The sequence below is a fragment of the Aquila chrysaetos genome, chromosome 21 (genome assembly GCF_900496995.4).
Source record: "Aquila chrysaetos chrysaetos chromosome 21, bAquChr1.4, whole genome shotgun sequence".
Classification (NCBI taxonomy): Eukaryota; Metazoa; Chordata; class Aves; order Accipitriformes; family Accipitridae; genus Aquila; species Aquila chrysaetos.
Window position 1 is genome coordinate 3,452,087 of NC_044024.1, and position 24,685 is coordinate 3,476,771.

The window sequence follows — 24,685 nt, forward strand, 5'->3', positions numbered from 1 at the left end:
GCCCAGGGAGAGCTCACCGAAACTTTCCTACCCCGCAGCGCAGCAGAGGGGAGTTTTCGGGAGCCCGGCAGAGGCGCGCACCGGGCGGGCTCTCCTCACACACACGCACGCCCCCACCCGCGAGGCCGGCTCCCGCTTCACCCCGCCGCCAACCTCCACCCGGCCCCCGCCGCCTCACGCTCCCGCGGCCCAGGTGCTCGCGGCCGGCGCCGCGCTGCCCCGCCCCGCCCCACCGCCCAGCCCGACAGCCACTCGCCGAGGCCGCGCTGGAGGCGGGCGGGGCGCATTGGCTGGAGGGCGCTGTCACTCTTCTCCCCCCCCCCCCCCATCCACCCGGCGGCGCTGGGGAGGGGTCTGGGCGCGCGGCTGGCGGCGGGCGCTGCGTGTGGGAGGGCGGGCGCGCGGCTCTGTTTTTAGTAGTACCGCAAAGAGCGCGGCGAGAGTGCGCGCTGAGGGGAGCGGGGCTGAGGCGAGCCGCGGCGGGGAGCCAGGCTGGCCATGGCTGTCTCCGCGCCGCCCGTCATCGCCGCAACTTCCAGCGGCGGCGCGGGGGGTTCGGCGGGTTTGTTCCGGGCGGACCCGCTGTACTCCAGCCCCGCGGAGTCCCCGCGCCTCACCAACAGCCTCGTCAACAGTTTCCTCTCCGCCGGCGGCGGCGGCGGTGGCGGCGGCGGGGCCGGCGCGGGCGGCGGCGGCGGGGGCGGCGGCAACGAGTGTAAGATGGTCGACCTGCACGGGGTGAAGGTAGCCTCGTTCCTCGTGGAGGGGCAGGAGCTGATCTGCCTGCCGCAGGTCTTTGATCTCTTCCTCAAGCACCTGGTGGGAGGGCTGCACACGGTCTACACCAAGCTGAAGCGGCTGGATATATCGCCCGTGGTGTGCACGGTGGAGCAGGTCCGCATCCTGCGGGGGCTGGGGGCCATCCAGCCCGGCGTCAACCGCTGCAAGCTCATCACCAGGAAGGACTTCGAAACTTTGTACAACGACTGCACCAACGCGAGGTGAGCCGCAAAACTTCGCTCTTCCTCCGCCCGCCCGCCCCGCTCCGCTCCGGCCGCTGGGGGGGTCGGCGGCCCGCGGGGAGCCGTGCCCGGGGGTGTGGGGGGGGGGGGGGTGCCGGGTCCCGTCCCTTCCCCTCTCCCCTCCCCGCGGGCTCCCGCTGTGCGTGTGGGGGGAAGCGTCGGGGGAGGAGGACGGGGGACGACGACGACCCTCCGGGCGCTGCGCGGCGCCCCGCCGCCCTCGGCGGGGCAGCCCCGGGTCGGGCCTGGGCGCCGCTGGGGGAGCGGGGGCTGAGGCGCGGCGGTGGGCGCCGGCGGGGGCGGTGAACCGGCGCGGCCGTGGGTGCCGGCGTGGAAAACTTTGCAGGATTCCTCAACCCCCCCGAGATGGCTGGGACCGCCGAGCGGCGGGCCGGTCTTCAAACTTTTCCCCTCGCGGGGAAAGCTGATAGTTCCCGTGTACGCTCTTAAACCAAACCAAACAACAACAACAAAAAAACCCCCAAAGTTTTCTCTTACTATTTTCCTTCCGCTGAAACTTCCAATTCTCCTCAGGATCCCTCGCTCCCGAGGGGGTGAGCGCCGGCTGCGGCGGCCGGCCGGCCGGCAGATGCTCGCCGGGGGAGGTGGGCGGCTGACGGGCAAACTGTTGCTCGTTATCGTTCCGGAGTGATTTTACGTCACGCGAGCGAGGGGTCTGGTGTGGCCGTAGCCCCTGCCCTGCCGTGCTTAAATCGCTGAGCCCGGAGCGGGTTGTATTCATGGGAGATCCCTGCTGGGTCCTTCATACTTGGGGTTATAATCCTGGTTTGTGACCTCATAGCTGCTGCCTTTAGAAATGATAATGATCTAATAAACACAAAAACCCTCTCGGGGCTGAGGAGAGATACCTAGTGCGGTGGGGTAGGATGTAAGACGGGGTGCTCGGAGATGGCATTTCCTAGTTGAGCGGTTCGTGAGGTACCTCTCCAGAAACATTTGCCTTCCAGTGTGCTCCGGCTTTCTGCCTGGCAGGAAACTTTCTTTACAGAGGTTGTTTCAGACAGCTTTGAGTGCGATATCAGACTTGCAGCATGCAAATATTCAGTAACTTTGGTTTTGGTGTCACTAGTTCTAACTGCTTGGTACTGAACGTGTTGGGTGGGGTTTTTTTAATGACACCTTAAGTACGCTCTAATCTGGGGCCTGATCCTGTTCTTGCTGCTGTGAGCTTAAGCAGGAGCAGACCCGATGTTCATTCTTGAGTAGCAGTATTTGGTTTGTTTCAAATTATTTTATGTTACAGGTGACATTTTAGAGATGCTTGCACTCAATTCCTAGATACGTTTATTTGAAGTATGTGCTTTTTCTCTTGCTCGTGTTCTATTTCTGTAACACCTTCTCCCGCTGCCTATTTATTTCGATGTCATGCACCTCTGTGACATCACAACTACTGCCTTATTAAAACGACGGTGTTGCAAGTAAGGTCTGGGGCTAATGTATTTGAATAGAAGTAATGTAAGATTACTAAGGGACACGTTTAACATGTAAATGTTTCTCTGAAATGTTTCTGAAACTCGACTAGCATGAAAGTTCACCGTTAAAGAAGTATGTCTTTTTAATTTCTGTGACTGTGCCAAAGTTTCCCCTTGGGGAAATGCGGGATCTGATTTGATGATACAGCCTTTAGATGTGATCTGATGATTTCTGCTCTGCTACAACCAATGATTTAAATCCAGAAATGCTCAAGTGTTAAATGTTTAAAACTTGTATTTCACTTTTTTTTTCCTTTGACAAAGACTTATGGCCCTGATAGGATAAGGGAATAAGTAATGCAAGGAGCAGCTGAGAAGGGAGGCCAGGGGAGCTGTAAGTGAGGAGCCGAGTGATGGTCTAAGAGGGTCTGAAAGGAGCAGTCAGTGGAACGAAGACCTGGTCAAAGGCTGAAGATATGGCAAGAGCACTGCTGAGGGGGGATCTAATAGGGCAGAAACATGTCTGAATGGAGTCAAAGCTCTCAACTGAGAAAGTACGTTCAACACGTGTGTAAGAGCAAGCTCTCCCTGCCTCACGATGCCTAGTATTTTTACCTGTTCAGGAATAGCAGATCCCTTTACATTTCCTAAAACGTTTTTCATTTATTGAAACATCACCCAACCTTTGTTTATATCTCTTGAAAATGCCAGTGGTTTGAATAACCTACTGATACCAATGTATTTTGCATTCATGGTTTCGGGTGTAATGCATGATAAGTGTTATCAGCACAGATAAAACTTTTCTCAAGTATGCTAACTTAACAATGTTAATTGTATCCATCGTGCTAATTGAATGCTTAATATGTCACTTTATTTACAGGTTTTTTTTTTTTCCTCGAACAGCCCACACTTAATGGGTGAGAACGTTGGATAAAAATAGCTAAATACATGAGTGATCTAATTTTTGTTTCCTGTGAAGTGACCTGGGAACCACTGCAGTGCATGGTACCAAACAAAACACAGTGGAATTGTTACAGCTATACATACGTACAGTATTTAGGTTCTATACCTGGGAAGTAAAGTCTTGAAAAAATGTGGTTGTTTTTAGAAGCAAACCATTTGATACGTATTGTTCCACTGCATGACTCAAGCATTGCTTTCACATCTGAACATATATTTTGTAATATATTTTAATTTATGGATATTTATATATATATTTGAATACTGTAGAAATACTTCATTAAACTCAAGAGCTGCCAGAAAAAGCAATAAGAAATGCTGGCTATCATTGTTTTCAATGTTAGTTGACTTCTAAAAGTCAACATCTCTTATGTTAGTGTACACTTTTAATTATTTTTTTTAATTGGAATGTGAACCATCGATTATATATAATTGAAAAAAATATAGAATTTCCTTCTCCTGCTTACTCTATTGCATTTTTTTTAGTTGAGCTTATCTACAGAGCTCGTAAGAGCTGCAGAGAAATATACCTGTAAGTGAAAAAATTTTTTTTTGTATGTTTATGTTCTGTGTGTGTAATGCTAGTTCCCTATATCTAGCATCTTTGACCTTTGTGGTTTTTTTTTAAACACTACATGTATAATTTTCATTCACGTGTAAACAAAACGTTCCTAACTTTGATTGTCGTTAGCCATCATCACGTAATCTAATTTGGAAGCAAGGTTTGTAAAATGAAACTAACCGTTTATTTCATTACAGGTAGCATCTTCAAGTGCATAGTGAGTACAACATATTTACAAAATTTAGTTACTAATTTGCAATACCTTAGAAGATTACTTAAATTATGGACACATGCTTAATTTTAGTAGTAAAGCATAATGTTTACTTAAAGTAGAAAACTATAATGAGGTTTTATTTAAAAATGAAATTTAAAACTGCAGTAAGAATGTTTTTATGATGGTAAATATATCAATCCCTAAAATTAGGATTATATGAGCATGATCATAACCTATTCGACAGGGTTTCTGTTTGATGGATGCTGTTGGCTACTGAAAAAGCATAGTGTTGGTCTGGACTATTCAGTGAATAGTAAGAGTATTTCCCAGAAAACAATGTTTCGGCGCATGGCTTATTTTTTATGATTTCAAGTATCCAGTTAAGCTAATATTTTGTATTACTTTGGCTATTCACAAACAATAAAAGGCTTTAGAAATGAATTTAAGCAGTAAATACAGACATTTTATTTTATGAGATAATGAAGGTCTAGTCATGTTGTCTATTAAAAGCTACCCTATAGTCAGCAATACTCTGTCTTTTATTAGGAGAATGATGTCAAGATTATAATTAAAGCAATCCAGTCATGTAGCACTGCACAGCACTTCCTTGTATATTGATTTTTAAATGTGGACATCTGATCATATAAACTTCTTTGACTAAGTAAATATTTAGTATGCATTCAGACTTAGCCAAACTTGTGAATTTTGGAGGCGCTAGCATGTTAAAATAAAAAAAAGATCAATTTCTCAATTTCTTTTTCTTCCTTGGAGAGGAGACTCACTTAAAACATTCTCATGAGAGATCACCAGCATAGTGGATTCTGCTAGAGATGCAGAAAGGAATTTTTCCACTTTCCGAGCAGATTAATTATACTTTTGGAAAAATCCCTCTTTCTTTTTGGACATCTTGAAAGTCTATGCTTATTCAAAAAAACTACTAAAATACTTGAATATTTTCATCAGATGGATATCTAATCTGGAGAAGCCTTGATTAAAATTCCCTTCTTTTTACATAGCAATAGAGCTCCCCATTTAAAGTGTAACATGCTTTTCCTCCAAAATGGAGTATTTGTATGTTTCCTGCATGTGTATATGCATAATACATATGTAATTTTCTACTGAGACTTCTACAACTGAAAAATACTGTGTTTTTGTAGCAAAGACAAAAAAGCTAAACAATTAGGTATTAATGATATTCTTGTTGCATATTCAAAAGGTCTTTGCAAGCATTTCTTCTCCTTTTTTTCTTTTCACCATTTCAACCTGCAGAACTCTTCACTGTCACTCCAAATCACACAATTCTACAAAGATAAAACAACATTTAAACTCATTTGCTTTGGGAGGGAAATTGAGCATTTGCACCCAATAAGCCTGATTGTGGAACTGCATGCAAATTGTGTTTTGATTTATCTCTTTTGCACTTTTTTCCATTTGAATTGATCTTGCATTAATTTTGCCAAGCGGCTCTGTGAGGCTGCAGATGTTGCCCTGTGTTTAATAAATCAATGAGACAGATCTGAATGAATCACTTCAGATGGATTCTCTGCTCGGTTTGATGTCTAGATGTTATTCTTAGCTTGTTATCATGACAGATGCATTAATGTTCCCATACACTGCCAGCAATGTCAAAGAGATTGAAGCTTTTAAAGTGGCGGTATCCCCTTTTCCCCCTTCTGTTGGAATAACTAAATTGCCTTTAGGAATAGGTCAAAATATAAATTTAATCATGGCATCATTGTGGGGAAGATGCTAAACTTCTGATCATATTATAACACAAAGTCAGACAAATACAGTTTTATACAGAATGATTAATTATTCCAAAATAGTGGAGATCAATATTAAAATCTAAACATAGGATAGCTCCTTAATAGAGTAACCACTTTCTCAACATTAATATTTCATTGTAATAGGAATGATCCGAATAAATAATATAAGACTAGAACATGTTAAAAGTGTTGCTATAAATAGAATATCATTGTGTCCAGATTGATTACAGGCTGAAGAAAGGCTTTTCCCCTGTTTTTTTTTTAATTCTTATTAATTTTTTTTTTAAAGTTAAATGTGTCTGAATTCAACGTCTGTTAGACTTAAAATAGGAATACTTGTTTATTATGTTTCTGTTACTAACCATTTAGTGCCAGAAATGTTAGAAAAGTTGTCGATCACCGCTTATTTCTGATCTGTATAGTCTGGTATCCATTATCTTGAAGCAGAACCTGTGGAACGCAAATCATAAAAGAGGCTGGAATGTGTCTTTGTGGAACGGTTTTAAATTCTGGAAAAGATTGCACAAAGTGTAAAGTACTCTGCCATGAATAATGAAGATCTATTTCCCACGTAGGCTGTGCACAGTTTTTATTGGCTTTTATTCCTTAGTGTTTATTAAACCACTTGTGGTCTTCCTTGTTTTTCTTTAGAAGATTAAAATAGTATTTTGTGATTTGCTTCAGTCATTTTGTTAAAACAGCTCTCTTCCAATATGACGCTTAAGTTTAATGTTAAAAATTATTGCAAATGTTCTTTTTCCTAATCTCTTCTCCAAACAGAAGAACTTTGACTTTTTGTCATTAAGGCTTCTGAGAATAAATTGGAGAAACTGGCTGTAACAGATCTAGATTTATGTTGGCATTCTTGGTATTCTTGCTCCAGTAGTTCCAATTTGATAAAGGAAACAATATATGTAATAGAAATTCACAGTTTATTCAAATGAGTTTAAGCTTTAGCATTGTTATATTTGCCTTTCTTTCACCAATATATCAATGTGTGGCAATAGCATTATACTTAGAAAGCCTCCAGAAGTGACCAGCTCTGTAGATGGGAAATTATTCTCACACTGGGGCTACGGTTGGACACGCAGCCTCTGTTTGTGTGTATGCATTTGTTTTAAAGGCAGGTGAAAATCAACTTTGGTAGAACTGAGGAGCACAGCAAAAATCACTGAATTAGAAAATCATGTTTTGTTGTATGGCAGTGGCCTTAGAGTGAGAAATTAGTATCTACCTACCTTGGTAATTTTGCACAAAATATTTAAAATGAGCACTCTGAGATGTTTTAAAGAATTCTATCTTATTTCATTGCTTACAGGCTGGAGTTCATGTTGTGTAAGAGCTGTTTGTCAGTATCAATATTAAAAATGTGTTGAAATGTGGGCCGTAAAGTCCCTATTTTGACTTTGCTAAGGTGAACCTCCCTTTCATGCCGGTGGAAGTTTGCCAGAACAAGGGCAAAGAACTTATAAATGTTTCTAGGATCTGAGCTTTTCTCGTCAAAGGTGGGACATATTTACTTAAAACCTGTGTTTGAGAGAATTACGTGTATATGCCATTTTCAAACGGGTACTAAGTTTTTGGGTCTGACCTTGTTCTTGCTCAATGTCGGATCTTTAAGGTTTTATGTGCCTGTTCCAGGAATGATAATTTTGGATTTTCTGAAGTTACGAACAAAATTATCCAAATCCTTACTTTAAAATACATAGAAAGTGCCCATCTAGTTTCTTTCATAAGTTCTTCATGTGATTATCAATGTAATAAAACTCTGTAGGTGTATGGAAATGCAGCATTTTAATGATTATTTATGTAAACAAAGCTAATAGCAGAAACAAACATTATGAGGATACTTCAGAGTTACTGCTGTCTGTGACGTGTTCCTTTGGTGTAAGCTGAGGCAAGATTTTAATACGTTACGATTAAACATGCATTACCAAGCACAAGTACATTAGTTAGTAATGATTCTTAGTGATTTAGATTTATCCTGCTTGATATTAGAATTGTCCCTTGGGGCTACACGCTTTTGATCTTTGTTCCCTCTTGGTAAAGCATGGTTGTCCAAAGTGACTTAGTAATAGGGTTTCCCTTCTCCCCCCATTCTACAACCTGTAAGAAACACCGATACCTATTAACTAATGCACTTTGATACCTGCCCCAGAAGGTTCCAAATCTGAATCCTGTAAGACATACATTTGTTTGCTTTCATTTCTTTTTGGTAACACAGCAATATTGTTGTTCTGTGTGTGCATATAAAGTTTATTGTCACTAGCAAGTGTGGGGAGATAATATTTCCTTGTCAGTTCATCTTGACCTGCTAAGCCCATTTTGCTCATTAAAATATATTGTCAGAGCCTTTCTTGACTTGGTTACAAATACCACTTCCCCAAAAAGTAAGAACCCAAACTAATGAATAGTGCTTGCTTTATTACTGTACAGTGACTTAAAGTGTAATATTTACCAGTGTATATTGTTGTGTATATGTTAAGGTATAAAGTGTTTGATTGTAATTGTGTCTGATCTTATCAAGTTTCTGGAAATTGATATCTGGTAACAGCATTTAACCTACATCTAGTCTATCTGCTATCTATGTGATGGGTTAAAAAGAAAAAGTAGTATCGATCTGTCGCTGGATTAAAGTTTGAAATCGGCAACAGCATGAGCACAAAAGGCTTTTTTTATGATTTCTCAGCTTGCCATTGATCTACCAGTTTTATTGCATTCATTATTTATTAAAAGAATTTGCAAGCTAAACATAACGTTAAGCTAGTTTGCACACAGGGACTGCACTTAGGAAATTGAATGGAAATTGCATTAGAGATGAACATCTGTGCTATTTTTCCACTCGTGTGTTTATGGGTTTGTATAAAAGGTGTATTGGATTAACAGTTATAACCATTATAGCTTGCAGCAATATGTTAGAACCCAAAGCATTTAGTAGTTATTTAGGAGGGAGACTCTTTTTACTTATACTAAAAAGTATGGTAATGCCATCACAAACAGTGCTTTTATTGGATTATTCTTTATTAATGGGCTTTTTACTAGTAATGTGTAAAACTTGAGGTATCTAGCTATATTATGCATGTGTTCTATTATCTGTGCTACATAAAGCTCCATTAATATTGTCATTAATTGAAGGTTTCTAGTGACAGTATTCGTTAAGCTTTTGGCACATAGACACCGAAGGATTGAAATGAAATGTATTTTATAATATACAATAGGAATTTAAGTATTGAAAAGATCCTTAATATATGTTCCTTCAGATTTTTTTCCTGCAATTCAACTAGTTTTCTGTCCTCCTTGAACTGGGTAGCTTCTGTGATGTATTGTATTAGTGAATCAGGTGAAAATCTTAAATATTTTGAAGTCTTTCCGTTTCAGTTCACAAGTTCAGTTGCCTTCAACACTAGCTGTAGTTGTGTGTGATGTATAAAGTGTAGGGTGGACCTAGAATTTTGAGGTCATCTCCTGTAATGATTTTTTTTTATTGTCCTCCTTCTATAAAATAGATTATTTTGCCTGAATACCTGTTTGTTAAATAGGGAAAAACAAAGGAAAAATTACTTTGGGGTCTTTGGGTAAAAAGTATATTTTTAGAATCAAGATGTTATCTGTTCTATTTGGTCTTAAAGTATGTGGGGTCTAGTCTGTTATGTGACTAGAATGTACTGAAATATGTCATGTTTTGCATCATCAGTGCACTTCCCTTTTGGTTACTCTATTGAAGACTCAACCTGATACATTTCACCAGCTTGTAAGACTGTTAAGGGTTTCCTGTGCAAAGAAGCAGAAATGTTCTTCATGCCAGAAGGTTGTGCTGATTCTTTTGAATGCTACCTCTACATTTTGTTGTTTGTTTGTTTCTGGTAGGATGAACCCCTTTAAGTCCTAATAGTATTTTGAACAGAGGTAACTCTGATTTTTAGTTGAAAGAATCTCAATACTGTTTTTCCACATAGTTTTGGACTCACTGTTACTAGTCTTCCTCACTGTTGTTCCCAGCCATAGGCTCCTGTGATCACAATTTTCATATTGTATCGGATAAAACGTTTCAGCTACCCTGTAAATAAAGGTGAAAGTTAGATTTAATGTGGGATTTATGTCATACGGACACACACACATATGCGCGTGCGCACACACACACACACATATTGATTGATGTAATACACACACATATACATGATGCAATTTAAACTAAATGTTTGGATTATTCCAAAGCCTCTCTCCCAAACCATAGAAATAACTTTGTTTTTTGGAAAATGTTGTATACGTATTTATGAAGAGAGAGGCTTTGGAATAATCCAGAAATCAGTTTGAATTGCATTTTCTGTGGACAAGAACAAAATTTCCTAGATGAGCTTAGATGGCTATATGAGCTATCTTGGTGTCCTTGCTAAAAGTCTTTAATGTTTTTTTTTGTTAATTCTCATAGCCATGTGAGTGAGTAACATTCTCAGCATGTAATTTTATTTCTGTCCAGTCTGTGGCAAGAAAACTTTTAGCTTGGGATGCCCTCATAGTACTTTCAGTCAACAGAACATTGAGTAATTTTTCTCTCCTGTTGCTGAACCTGTGTGGACGTGGAATTAAAACAGAGCACTTTATTGAAAAAATTAATCAAAATTATTTCACACTGTATGTGTACAGAGTTCTGGTTCTAATGTGTTTTGCAGAATGACAGAATTGTTGAGGTTGGCAGAGTCCTCTTGAGATCATTTAGTCCAACTCCTCGGTTCAAGCAAGGTCAGCTAGAGCTGCTTGTCTAGAGCCGTGTCCAGTTGGATTTTGAGTATTTCCAAGGATGGAGACTCTCAGCCTCTCTGGGCACCCAGTTTACAGAGTAGAAATAACTGTGCTGTGGAAGACAGATTTTATTGGCATTCATTGGGATGACTGGATTGCGTGGCAGTTGTTGAAGCCATGAGTAGATGTCACAGCTAGCCACTGACATAGTCACTGCTGTTGTGTTTGTCCTCGCTGGAGCAGAGTATGAGTTGTAACCCTCTGAATCAACCGTGTCATATTCAGATTGTGCTTTTTCTTGTCTGAAATTATTTCCTTAAATCCTGTATGTGTGTGCTGATGAGCTGACTTGTCTTCTTCTCTTTTTCCCTACTGCTACCTGAGAAGGAGTATTTGTATATTTGTAATTTAAAGGGCAGGGGGGAAGTGTCTGTAAGAAAGCTCTTAGCACAGACATTGTACCAGTAGGGGGATTTAGTTACTTGTATGTTACAGTAATTTAAGAGTTGCTAATTAAGAAGATCAAGCTAGTCTAAAGAAAAAAATATTTTGAGTTTCAGTTAAAACTTCTAATCAGTATATATAAAATACTATACATTATGCTTTTTCTTACACATGTAACAGTTGGTTTTGCCTAGTGCAAGTTTTACATGATGGCTAATGGACTGTTTTTATAACAGTTAATCAGGAAATGTCCTGGGTCTGTGAAACATTATCCCTGTTGTTTTTTTGCACAGTTGATGAAGACACCTCGCTTCGCTGCTGCAGGTCTCTGGACCTGCCTCTTCTTGTCCTCATACTTTTAAATGTTGTGTGCTGAAGGAGGGCAACTTTCTAAAAAGCTTCTGAGATAATACTGAAAAATAAAGTAGGAAAAAAAGTCAAGTCTTTCCTGTGAGACTTAAAATACATGTTTAAAAAAACAACACAACCCCCCCCAAAATCCCCTGCCAACCAAAAAACAACAACAAAAACCCAAAGAGAACAAGGCAGTAAAATGCTGGCAGTTAGAAAACAGCAGAATATGAATACTGAAACAGCACCTAAGGTAGTGAACTCAGGGCTGTGTTTTCTCTGTTGCATGAGTTTGTTATTGAAATGTGTATTTGTAGGTCTGTGGAGGTTTTTTGTTGGCTTGTAAGGCTTTATTTGCTGTTTTTTACATGGCGATTCATGTATCTGATAGATGACTTCTCAAAATACCTTGAGTTGAGCATCTCATCATTAAGAAATCATTTTTGCCTGGTCCAAGGTTGTTCTGACTGTTTTGCAGAGAACTAAATAACAAAGTGATCTGTCAGTGCACTTCGTGCTCTCGTTGTAAGACTTGCTAAATATGCTGTATATAGCATTTGCTCCCCACTGCATTACACGTGTGTGTGGCACAGTAGCACGCTGCGCTCTGATTCCAGGCTGTACCTGCATGGAAGGGGTGATGCATTGCTCTCGGTTTTCGCAGCCACGGTGTCCCTTTTAGAAGGAGCCCTCAGAAAAGGTTTGGCCAGAATGATTACTGTAAGATGCTGCAAACCTTCTCTCTCATAGTCAGAAGTGCTTAGGAAGGTTAATTGATCCTGCTATCATACACTAGAACTAAGATTCCTTGTCTTGGATTAGAACCATAATCACTGTCACTTCTTTCTGGTCTGTTTTTATAAATTGCCTTACTTGTTGCACAGCTGATTTTTGGTTCGAACAAATCTGTTTCTTCCTGCTGGAACTCAAGAAAGTTTCTGTCATGGAATTTCGTGAAATACTTTTCCCTTCATGCTAAGCTAGAGGGGATTTTGATCATTCACTTATCTTGCCTTTTTTAATATGCTTTTTTTAAAATTTTTCTGCCCCACCAACCATCAGTCCTAAAAGTGTTTGTTCCATCTTCTTAGTTATTCATCCTTAAACGTTTATGATTTTAGCTTACTGACTGAAAAAATTAACCCTTTGTTATACTGGGAGAATCTGTATTCATGTTGGTATGGAAACAAAACAAATATTTGTGATGTATTTATTGTAGGCATCTTTACTGAGTAATGCAGTGACTGTTGTAGAGTAGTTCAGAATGCAGCAGTAGACTGTCAAATACATTTTAAGAGCTCATGTTCTCTGAATGAAGATAAGCTGAGCGACTGAGTTCTTATGCCAGCCAGCCAGAAACTCTTTATGAGAACTTCTTTATTTTTTTTTCTTTACCCATTCATGTGAAGTTTGTGATAGTATAAGCTCTATATTTTTGTTGTTTTTTTCCAAACTTAGCTATTAACAGCAAGTCCAAATGCCTGGCAGGGTTGAGCATCTCTGCTGCTAAGTCTGGTATGTAAGTCAGCTAGGTTAGGGATTATTCTACCAGCACTGCATTTGATTTAAATAGTGCATTGTATTAGGGTCTAAATGATTTTTGTTTTTATATTGCATCTGTAAGTGTAGTTAGGTAGGTCTTGCTGTAGGTTAAGAGAAGTCAGTGCAACAAGTTTGTCTGTGCAACTACTTTTCTAATGTTTGTCAGCCAAACAGAAGTAGGAAACTTGCTTATGCTGGTTGTCCTCTACCTGCATGTTTCAAAAGGTATGTGAATGTAGCCATGCTCCTAGTGCCTCTTAGCTCTCTGAGATGGGCTGATGATTTCAGAAGGAGACGTGGTTATTTGGAAGTTATAGTCCTGCTAGTGTTAGGTAGTAATAGGTGCTCCGTCTGTCTGCTTTTGGGGGGCGAAGGAAAGAAGTAAGAACATCACACAGAACATCTTATGCCCACCTGCTGCTGGCTCACAGTGAAGTTGTATCTCACGAAGTGTAAATAGGAGTTGGTTATTGATTTACAGGGAGAAGAAAGGAGAAACAGGGAGAAGAAAGGAGGAACAGGGAGGCTGGGTTGGTAGATGCAGTACGTTTGTCTGGGATTTCTGGGTATTAGAAGGCCTGCACTGCAGATAGTGTGCTTGAACAATTCAGTCCTTTAGCATGGGCACAGTCAGGCAAGGGAATCCCAAGAAAGGTTGAAGTTGCTGTGCATTGTGTGCAGTGGGTGCACAATAGGCTGATACGACCACAGCAATTGCTGCAAGAGAGCTGATGATCTGTATGCTGCTTAGGGAGTACATTGAATGTATTCCAGAATTTCTTGTTGTGCCTATTCTGCAATTATCGTTTTCCCCTCCATCCTCTGCTGCCCTGGAATTTCTCCTTGACACCTTCAGGTACTTGTGGTTGCGTGGCTATACAGCATCATCTTTCCCTTGTCATCTAGATTGATCTGTCATTGACAATAACTAAATACAAAAATAGCATTCCATTGTAGACAACAATTGCAGGTTTCATTTATTGTGTTGAATGGTCATTCAGTTGTTTTTCAAGGTTTAAAAAGTTCCTTAAGATATTCTTGACCCTGTTTTGATACAGGGCTTTAGTAGATCCTCTGGCCTTGTAAACTTTTTTTTTTTTTTAAACCTTTAAACACTTATTTTGGGGGAAGTTTTTTGTTTGTTTGGAGGGGTTTTTGATGCTGCTGTTCTTTTTTTCTGCTTTCTGATTAGAAGCTCTTTTTTAGCATCTTATGCACACAAAGTAGTTTATCTGATGATGTCACATTGTTTCCAGAATAATCCCCTTTGATGTCTAGCACTATGAGAATTTGAGTGATAGTAAACAAATCTACAGACAATAAATGGGCAAAGAATATTTTTATTTAAGTGCTTAGTATGATTGCTTAGTTCTGTTATATGACAGTGGGCAAAATTGGAAACTTCATTTTTTTGCTGTTGATTTTTCATAATGCCCTATTCTGAAACACTGGTTTCAACCACCCTTTTTTCAGAGCAGATAGTCTTACTATTCAGTTCATTTTATATCTTGGAGTGATGCTGTTGAGGGTCCTAAAATGGAGATAGTCAGTGGTGGTTAGAAACTGACCGGGCTCATGGGATAGAAAGAAAAAAGTACAGGAGATTTAACACTGAAGGTATTTTAAGTGTTAATAACTCAGTTAAAGAATGTGTTAATATTTGGCTATAAGCTTTCTATGCAACACTGTAGAGGAGACTGAATGAACATGAAGGCTTTGGATCTCATGTGAAGGAGATTGCTTTGTCCTTTTGACCTCATTGCAGATGAAATTCTGCAATGGAACCGTTGCAGAACCAGAGTCTTTCAATTGATTTCGGTGGTTTTGGATCAGGAGCACAGAAAGCAATCAAAACTAAATGCATATCCATGAACTAACCTGTAAGTCACTTTGGTCTACACCAGGAAACATTCTGTGCAAATTCAGAAGTGGAATAATGAAAGGATCCTTCAGAAATCAGTTGTATCCCCTATATATTTAGCTAATGTGATATTTGGATAGGTATTAATTACTCTCTTAAGTCCATACACTCATATAGAAAATAAACATAGGGAAAGTGCATAGTGGGACCCCAAAACATTGACATAAAGAATCTCTGTGTATTTGAATTCTTCTGGTGAAAGGCACTACACAGGCTAGAAGAAGTAAAAGTCAATAAATGTATGCTTGCATTGCCTGGTGAACTTTTGCCAAGAATAGGAGCTTACAGCGTGTTTGTGCAAACTTCTATAGGAATTTTCACTTTTCCTGTTGTGGGAAGTGTTTAAAATACAAAATATTTTCCTTAGAGTGAATACTATAAACTTGTTACTGTGTATATGTTGCACATTGCTGATATTCAGAAATTCTTACTTAGTCTCAAATATATGAAATATGATTATGCTTAATCTTGATTATTTTTAATCAAGGGAGAGGGATCTAATATTCTAAGTGGAGGTGACTGCATGTGAAGAGTAGTGGGGAAAAATATTATGAACCTTAACAGTTTAAAAAGTAGGAAACTGATAATAATTAATGTACTTAATAAGCATGTACATTTCATAAGGTTTACAGTATCATATGTAGTATCCTGGCTATTTAGTCAATTCTTGATTTATTCTTGCAGGTAGAATTCAGAAACTTCTTTTTTTTTTTTTTTTTTTTTTTGTAGCTGTTGATTCAATTCTTGGACATGTTAAAATTGGCTTGTTCTTTTATAACTGTTCAATTGATAATTATTTCAGCAGAGTATTGGGAAAACTAGTATGTAAGAAAATTCAGTTCTGTTCAAGACCTATTCATGCTGTGCTTCAAAGCAGTAGAAGTCTCACAAAATACAAGGGATTGTTCATCACTGGTATTCACTAATATAGGTGGAAAAACTTTAACCTTTCCTCAGGCTGAGACTGAAAACATGATGAAGGGTAAACCACCAAGTACCTGTATTTCTGAATACTGTACAAGCTTAAATCGTGGTCAGTGATTAGTACTTTACACATGCACCTGATATTTCTGGGAAATCCTATGCACTTTCTGAAAGGGGATGGCAGTTGGTGGACTATTTATTACTCATTCTGGTTTTGGTGGAAAATTCGGCCTTGTATGTCATTTAGACTTTGTGACACATGTAGCCTCCCAGGGCCTAATGACTTGTCTGCAGATGGGCTGTTATTTATTACAGTCATGTAGAATAAAATTGATTGTCTTCTAAAATTAATTTTTCATTTGCCTCCAGCTCTGCTTTAATAGAGGACACACAGTTGCCTGTTTGCAGAAATACTGTTTAATCACATTAATATCTCGGCCCCCCAGGCCGGTGAAGATAATTGTACAAACGAACAGCAAAATCTGTATCTTTAACTTCTTTTTATGATTAAATTATGCAAATGACTTATCTCCTGCCCTTCCAAGCACTAATCATCTAATTAGGAATGATGTGTTAAAGGGATGGTTTTGAATGAGGAGAAGGGGAGAATGGAATAAGCAGAAAATGGGACCTGACAATGAAACTGCTGAAGGTACTATAGCGGTACAAGATAAATCTGTGTATTTGTTCAAAAAGCAATAATAGAGGCTTGTTGTGCTATTTCTAGTCTTGCTTTAGTGATCTTTCTTATGAGAGGATAATTATTCCGTCCAGTCTTTGCCCATAATTTTCCATATTAACTTTAAATTACTAAGGTTCAAGAATTGAGTCACTTCGTAGTTTCTCTTCCAGTTCTCATAAACAACGTAGTGCAAGTGTCTCTATTTGGCTTCACTAGTAGTATGGTTTGAAAGACAGAATACATATATTTGTAGATTGTGTTTTATAAAAGTGCTTGTCGTCATATTGCTAGGTGTCATAAGCGTGTGAGATACTTCTATACACGTATCTCAGTCTCTCTTTTTTGAATACTTAACTGCTGGTTAAAAAAAACCAAACCCAAATTGTGCCTTTTAATATGAAAATGCACGTGCCCAACTAAAGAGAAGGGCCATCTCTTTGGTAATGTCTTGTGCCTGATTTGGGAAGTTTCCCTTCGAGTTATGAGTGAGACTCTGCTTAAATTTAGATGTTTAGATGATCACATATTTATATTTTAAGCTTAAGTATACAAAAGAATTGTGCCTTGACCTCTCCAAGAGCCTACAGCCCTATTTTCTATGTTTTCTATTTTGTAAGCAGATTCTGTGGGGTTTTTTTTTGTTTTTGTTTTTGTTTTTGTTGGTCTTTTTTTTTTTTTTTTTTTTTTTTTAAGTCATGCCTTTATAAGCAGATCTTCCTGCTTAAGGCACTTTCCCACAGTGGGTTCAAACTATCAGTGTGTTATTACTGTTGCTAAAGGTGCAACAAACAAACTCTTGTATCAGGTGATAACACTGAGAGTTTGATAACACATTGCTTTTGTTTTCCCTTTACTCAGTTACTGATGTACATGATTAAGATACGCTATACCAATAAAATAAGAATATTCTAGAGACTAACTGAGATTTCAGGTATTCCTACATGAGAATGTAATAATTCCTTTATAAATATATGAGAAAGTATTAATGCATGAGAGTATATGAATTCATAGGATATTAACATAGATAGCCAGTAGGTCCGCATTCCCTAAAAGCAGGGTACAAACCAATCTTTCAGACAAGATAAATCCTGCTATGTTTTCTACAGATCTGCTAAATGCCTTCACTTAGTCAGCTCTTGCCCTTTAGACGTAAATGTATGAAATAGTGGGAAAAGGTTTACTATTTATGACACGATCAGTTTTGAAAGTTTGAGGGACATGTTCCTTGCAACTTCTGCCTTATTCATTAAGGAACCTCAGCTTCCCTCCCTATACGTATGGCTTGTGCTTCTGTGCATGTATGCGTATACATACGTACACGCACAAGGGTTTACTGGTGTAATCTGAGAAAAGCTTGATCACTTCCCCAGGAAGGTGGGAAACACTGTTTTATAAAGGTAGGTATCCCACATAAATACTGAGAAGCTGAAAGCCATGATTTCAAAATAATCTTTTTGTTAGCGATTAGGTGTATGACATAGGGATTTAAAAAGAAAAAACTCACACAAATGAAATTTGAAAGCAATTAAAATGCTGACTGTGGTAGATAATCTGGCTTTTCTGTGTTGGTTTTGGATGGTTCAACATAAAGAATGCAAGTTCTGACACTGCTTTCATTTGTCTGACAGATGTAAATTGCTGGTGGAATGTTTTCCTAAACACTTTATAGGTGGGGAGGCTGCATTTCTTGCTGTACCTTTCAGCAATATGATGGAATTAAATCGGTTCACATCTATTTTTACATGTATTTTCATCATTATCACCCCAAAATTCGTCACAAAAGGAAAGATGAGAAGACCTTGTTGAACTCTTACACAAAATATTTGTACCAAGAACATTGTGTAGGTAATGCCAGTATAGAAGGCCTAAGTATATTTTGTCAGAATTATAGAAGAAAGAATTTCTCATTGGATTAAAAGGTTCTGGGATTCAATGGGGGGTTAAATTGCAATGGGGGCTTTGCGCAGAATGGTTTTCCTTTTAGGGTAGGAGATTCTATGATACTTAAGCGCTTAAGCAGCAGACAGTCCTAGAGGTGTGTGTGGGGGGGTTTGTTTGCTGGATCCAGATATTTAGCACAATAGAGATAAAAATAGAGGCCTTGTACTTACGCTGATACTGTGTGAGAAGTCAGTGGAGAGAGTGGTGGACAGCATCCAGCTACCATTCTTTGCGTGGTTGAATTTCCTTACCCTGATGGCTTTTTGCCGAGGTATTTTAGTATGGTAGGACTATAGTACTGAGGTCAGGACATCTGAAATGGGTATCTGGTGAGATACCTCATTGCATCTGATAGTAAGTACTATTTGTAGATGTTAATCTTTAAGGTTTTAGCATCAAGGAGGAATCTAAAAACTTCTGTAATCTGTAGTCTGTATTTACCAACTATTACTTTTAGGCAAATTGGAAGAAGGTCATCTGCAGTAAGGATTTGGCTATCTCTTTCTTTTCTGTGTCTGCATATGCTCAGGTCTTTATTTTATCCAGTTGCTCATTCAGATGTTTTTCTTATCTCTGTACTGGGCAGTTTTCATTGAGTAATGATATGTGACAACAGATGGTAGGTCTCAAATTGTTCTATGAATTAAGCTATTGGTCTTGCAAGAAGTTGAACTGGAAAGAATTCCTGTAAGACACCACAATTGTTAGAGTAATGGAGCCATCCCATGATTTTTCTTTGTGTGTTTGTGTTCAGAAAGTATTAAATCATATAAGTACGTTCCCTTGAGTTCCTCCTCTTGGTGGGTTAAGTGTTGGGCTTACTTAGAATGGCTAATTCTCTATGCTGAGATAGATGATAGTTGTTAAAAGATCGAGAAGCCTTTCTTAACACAATGCCTCACAGTAACTCTTAAACAAATTGTGAATTCTCTGAAATGTGAGAGATTTTTAGCCAATCTTGACCTCTCTGCATGTTCTAGAAACTGCTTACTGCCTATGCATGGCATATTTCGAAAAGTTGAGATGAATGTGTTTCAATTAGAATTACTAATTGGTCTTGTACTTTATGAGTGAAAGGACTATACCTGAGGAAAGCTAACACTGACTACTTTTTTCTTTTGTTTTGATTTTTCTTTGTTTTATAATAATCTGATACATGGGATAACCCATCCTAAGCTATATTGGTGCTGAAAAATGGGACACCTGAACCAGACATTCAGTTTGCATGAGTGATGAATATTTTGAGGGAGAGTCCGTTGCATGGTTCTGATTTTCTGTGTTCTCATCTTGTATTATTTTTTGTTTTCATTCTGTGGCAGTGATTCTGAATGTTAATGAGATGATGGGTGATCTACCGCAGGCAGTAGTTTTTACGTGGCTGTTTAGGGGAAGAGGGAAGTTGGTAATTAAATTGCGTGAGCCTGTAAAAGGGATTTGCCTCATGTACTGTTGGTACCTCCTGGAATGCTGTTAAGGAGGGTATTCTTAACCTGTGTGGGATGTACTGTCTTTACCTTTATGAGCATATGTTCCTCCAAAGAAATGTTTTAATAGAACCACCAATTAAAAGATCTTTTGGTTGTCCTTGGGATTTATGCACTGAGAACGCTATTCAGTAGTGCTAATATCTCTCATGGTAATGGAGCCACTATTTGTAACAGTTAGGTAGACATAATAATCTTCACAGCAGTTAAGGTAAAGGCTATTTTAATATTAATCAAGTTTGAGTTATATATTAAATTAAAATAAATTATTACACAAAACACTAAACCGGTATGTAGTTTCACTAGTATGTTCTTAAAGCAAGATCCTCTTTCAGTGGTAAGGTCTAAGCCAATTGTGGCATTTAGGAGCAATGAGAATTCTTACAGAGAAATGGTCTTGAGTAAGTTATTGAATTGTCTGCTAATTTCAAATTAGTTTAGTCTAGAAATCTAAACGTATTCCCTTCTGTGGTCTTATTGTGGGTTGGGGTAATTGAATATTTTTGAAGAAACATATAATTCTGTTATTGAAAAGAGGTTTTGGCAAATGTCGAGAAATAGTAGAACATTTAAATATTCATGGCTCCAGACTGTCAGTATACAGTAAGTATGTGATGCACAGTTTGTGGAATCATGGATAATATGGTATTAAGCCACGTTCCTCAGATTTCCTTGACTTCACAAGAATACTGTGACCCATCTGTCTTCACCCATACGGGGAAACTCCAGTTTGATATACTAAAAGCAATACAGTCTTATGCTTTTCACAGTGATAGGATGCACGCTTCTTAATCTCTTTTCAGAACCTAATAGTGGATGAGTGTGGAATGACACACTAAGCATATTTGTGTGATCGCATTAATATATTTCCATAGCTCCACTATTTCTTAGAATTTATAATCTGTGATCTTGGCTTTCCAGAAACTGCTGAACTTCTACTTTTAATGACTCACAAACATCAAAGAGGTCAACTTTATTTACGGTGGACTTGTGATTAGCTGTCTGTGACTCACTGTTCAAGCTGGAACATGGAATGGTTTTCAAATTGCAGCTGTATGAAAATGTTGGGGGAAAGTGGAGGGGGAAAAAAAAAACAGTGGGAACACTGGGAGGATGTGTGTGTCCGTTAAACAGTGGAGGTTGTACATAGGTTACCCTTTGAGTATATATTCTGCTGAATTAATCTCTCTTGGTCATATTCTGCATGTTTTAAGAGTCAGGAGAAATAAGCAGTCATTAAAATAATCAGCGACACATAAGAAGGTAAATTTGGAATTTCAAGGCTGTACAGACATGTTGGTTAATACCTTTCTAGGAATTGTTCTGGTTTAGGCAGTTCTTTAGATTTAGGTGTTTACAAACCCTTGTTATTAGCCATGTATAATGTAAAGCATAGATTGGGAAAGTGGTAATCTCATTTTTTTCAAGTGGATACTTTGGGCAGTTTGTAAATTTGTACACTCTGATGGTTCTCTATGTGCAGAAGATACTTAATATTGCTATTAATATCACAGGAAATTAATATCTAATTTTGGCAGTGGACAGAGTGATGGTTTGGGGAGTAGTGAGAGTGCTTAAGTTGTATTCACCTTTATGAAGCATGCCGGTACGTGTGTCTTAATTAATTGGTTGCTAAACCTTCCAACCCTCTGCCAGTAAACAGGATGAAGTAGTAATGGGGCACATCAATTTCTGATCCATTTAAATATAAACAGATTGCCTAAGGGCTCTCTATGTACTTGTTTTTATTAAGAAAATACTGGTATTAGATGTATCACAACAGGATATTGTCTCCTTACCTTTGAGATCAGACTTGTGTCCCTGTGTCTCTAAACCTGTATAGGCAGCCTGCCTGTAAAATTATGTATCTGAAGAATTACCTAGTTAGCAAGGATATATGTTATCTGTTTTAGCATTTTTTTTGATGTAGAGCAGTCAAAACCAAGGGATTGTTAGCAATTATTTGGAAAAGTGCAATAGAACAAACAGAAAACAGTGGTATGTGACTGTGTAGATTCAAGGTGCACTTTTGTCTTGAATATAGTGCAGTTCTGGTCTCCTTCTAGCTATCTGCCAAAGGACACAGGAAAAAAAAAAGGGGGGGGGGGAACAGAAAAATTATGAGGATGATGGGTAAAGAGCAGCTCCCATAGTGCATGATGAAGGGTGGTATAAAGCTGTGTGAAATCACAAATGGCATGGAGAAGGTGAATAGGGAGTCATTGTTCATTGTTTCTGCTAATGGAGGAATTAGAGGGCAGGTGAAATTAACAGATGTTAAACTCAAACCAAACAAAAGCAGGTGGTTCTTCAAATGCAGTAAACTCAAAACTCTTTCCTACAGGGTGCTGTGAATGCTCAAATGTACATGGGTTTGACAGGCTAGACGAAGTAGTGCAAGAAAATTCTCTGAGAGGCTATTGTACAGAGATAAAACTTCTGATCAAAAATTTCCAGTTACTCAGTGCAGGGAAGTGTTAATGCTTATGAAGTTCTTGGTCTTCTCTGTACATCTGCTGTCAGCTGCCTGTAGCCAAAAGAAGAGGGAGGAGATGCATTTTTGCCTCTTTGAGGAACCACATCTTCTGGATTGCTTCTAGTTATTAATTGTGAGGTACTTGTGAAAATTTTGGAGGGACTCAGGAAGAGGATTTGAAGTTGCAAAGTAAGGTAGTTGTGTTGAAATGTAGCAAATTAGAATGAAAACCACAAAAACATAGGAAATCTGTTACATAGGAAATCCACTGAACACCTGAAGCCCCCAGTGAGAAGGGCATGGAGAGTGGGCACTTTCTTTATATGTATGTGCACATATGTGATGAGTTGCTCTGGATGCTACCAATCTAGTAATCCACTGACTTTATTTTTAAAGTATGTGTGTAGTATGACTTTAAGAAGACTGACTGTATGTTAGCGTTTTGCTGATTTGAGGCCTAATTCATCTGAAAGTCTTTGCAAAAGCACCCTGGCTTCCAAACTGAGACACTTGTCTATTTTTGAAAATTGTAGATAACCAGCAGGTCATCCTCAAAAATGAGACTGTCCCATTTATGATATAATAGGTGGCAGAATTAAAATTGTCACAGAAGAAGATAAGCTAAACTAGTCATATTCACCTGTTTAATTTGTTGGATGAGAAGCATTATACTTAATGACATATGTAATCCTTTCTGTTCAAGTCTTTGGTTCATAAACAAAGTTGTAAGGCTTGGCTAATTAGTTCAATAACTGGTATATATACCTGTTCTGTAATGAAATATGTGATGTGAACTTTTATGAGTTCCTTTCGATCCTACATTTCATTTGTTTTCTCCTGTGTTTTTAAGTAACAGCATTTGTCCTAGCCATAGCTGCTATTTGGCTTTAAGGAGAGATCAAATTTCTTTGAATGAAAACAACATAAATTTTAAGATAAATCAGCTGAGATGTATCAGTTGTCCATAGTAGGAATTAGGAATGTGACCTTGAGTTCACCTAAAAAAAGTAGTAGTAATATCAATGTTTTGAAGAATAGGAAGATTTTTAGTATATGAGTTATAAAACTTACAGGTGTGTTTAAGACAGCGAATGGATAAATGAGATCTAACTGCCTTTCAAGTGGCCAGATCAGCATAGTTTGGAAATAAAAGTTTTCTTAGATATATTCTTTACTTTGTAGTGGAGAAGGTAATTATGGACTTCAATGAGACATTCTACTTTCAGTCTTAAAGTAAATCAGAGTGGGTTTATTTTGGTTGGGGATGAAAATAAAGGCAGCACAAAAGTGGTATGGGTGTAGAGCCACTGTAAGGGAGAGATGAAGCACTTCAGGTGCCAGAGCTTTGAACTGCTTTTGAGGATGCGGCGTAGTGCCCCTCTGGTGAGTAGAGCTTTGGGGATTCCCCTTCATTTCCTTCTCATCCTCTCTGTTTCCTTCTTGCTTCCACTCTTCCCCCCCCTCCTTTCTGTAGAAAAATTTTCATGGGTAAATATGACGTGTTCCACTATGTGTAGGGGGGAACCCTCGCCCCCAGTTTGTTCCAAAGTTAAACTCTGTCTTGCTAACCAGATAGGTCCGTATGGATGACTCAGCTCAGTAAAAACAAGAAAGCATTCTGACTGTCCTTTTAAGAATGTATTCCTCTGTAAGTAGTAGGTTAAATTCACTGTGTTTACGTAGAGGGAGATTACTATTGCTGCTTTTGTGTTTCTTTAAGATCAAATTTGTGCTAATGATACACTTCATTGGACCGCAACAAGATGCAAAGACTAGGTTGTAGGAGAAAGCATTTGACCCGTGGTCCCAAATGTTAAGGATCCAATTTTGTTTATATTATTTTTTTCTAGTATAAACTTAGTTATCTGCTTTCTAAATGATTTCAAATCAGAGTAGTCAGAAATATCTTCTTTGTAAATACTCCACTGAGACTGGTATTATGCATGTCCAAGAAACAATTCTTTACCTTTTTTAATAACTTTAATAAGTAGTTTAACTCTTAATCCTGCTATCCTTAATCACATAAGTGATAGTGAGCTACTAGAAATAATGAGACTATTCCAAGTCCAGTGTTTTACAGTGACTACAATAACTTTTCTTCATGTAGAAAACTGTTTCTGGACTCTCCATAGGCAGCATTTACTTTCACAGTATATGGCAGGGAGAACTTAAACACCATCTTTTAAAGCCCTAATGCGAGAGGCTGTGTCAGGTCAGTGTTGG

The 24,685-nt window shown here is 38.8% G+C and overlaps 1 protein-coding gene across 4 annotated transcripts in view; it reads left to right on the forward strand.

Moving 5' to 3' along the window:
- Positions 1-379: 379 nt before the first annotated feature.
- The window catches only part of DACH2 (dachshund family transcription factor 2), a 314,332-nt gene continuing 290,026 nt past the window's right edge, over positions 380-24,685 (forward strand). For 2 of the 4 annotated variants that reach the window (XM_029996617.2, XM_029996618.2), the window contains exon 1: positions 380-1,001. In XM_029996617.2, the coding sequence (XP_029852477.1) occupies positions 499-1,001 (503 nt within the window). In that variant the 5' untranslated portion in view covers positions 380-498. The remainder of the gene's footprint in view (positions 1,002-24,685) is intronic. The other 2 variants (XM_029996619.2, XM_029996620.2) reach the window with 1 other exon arrangement.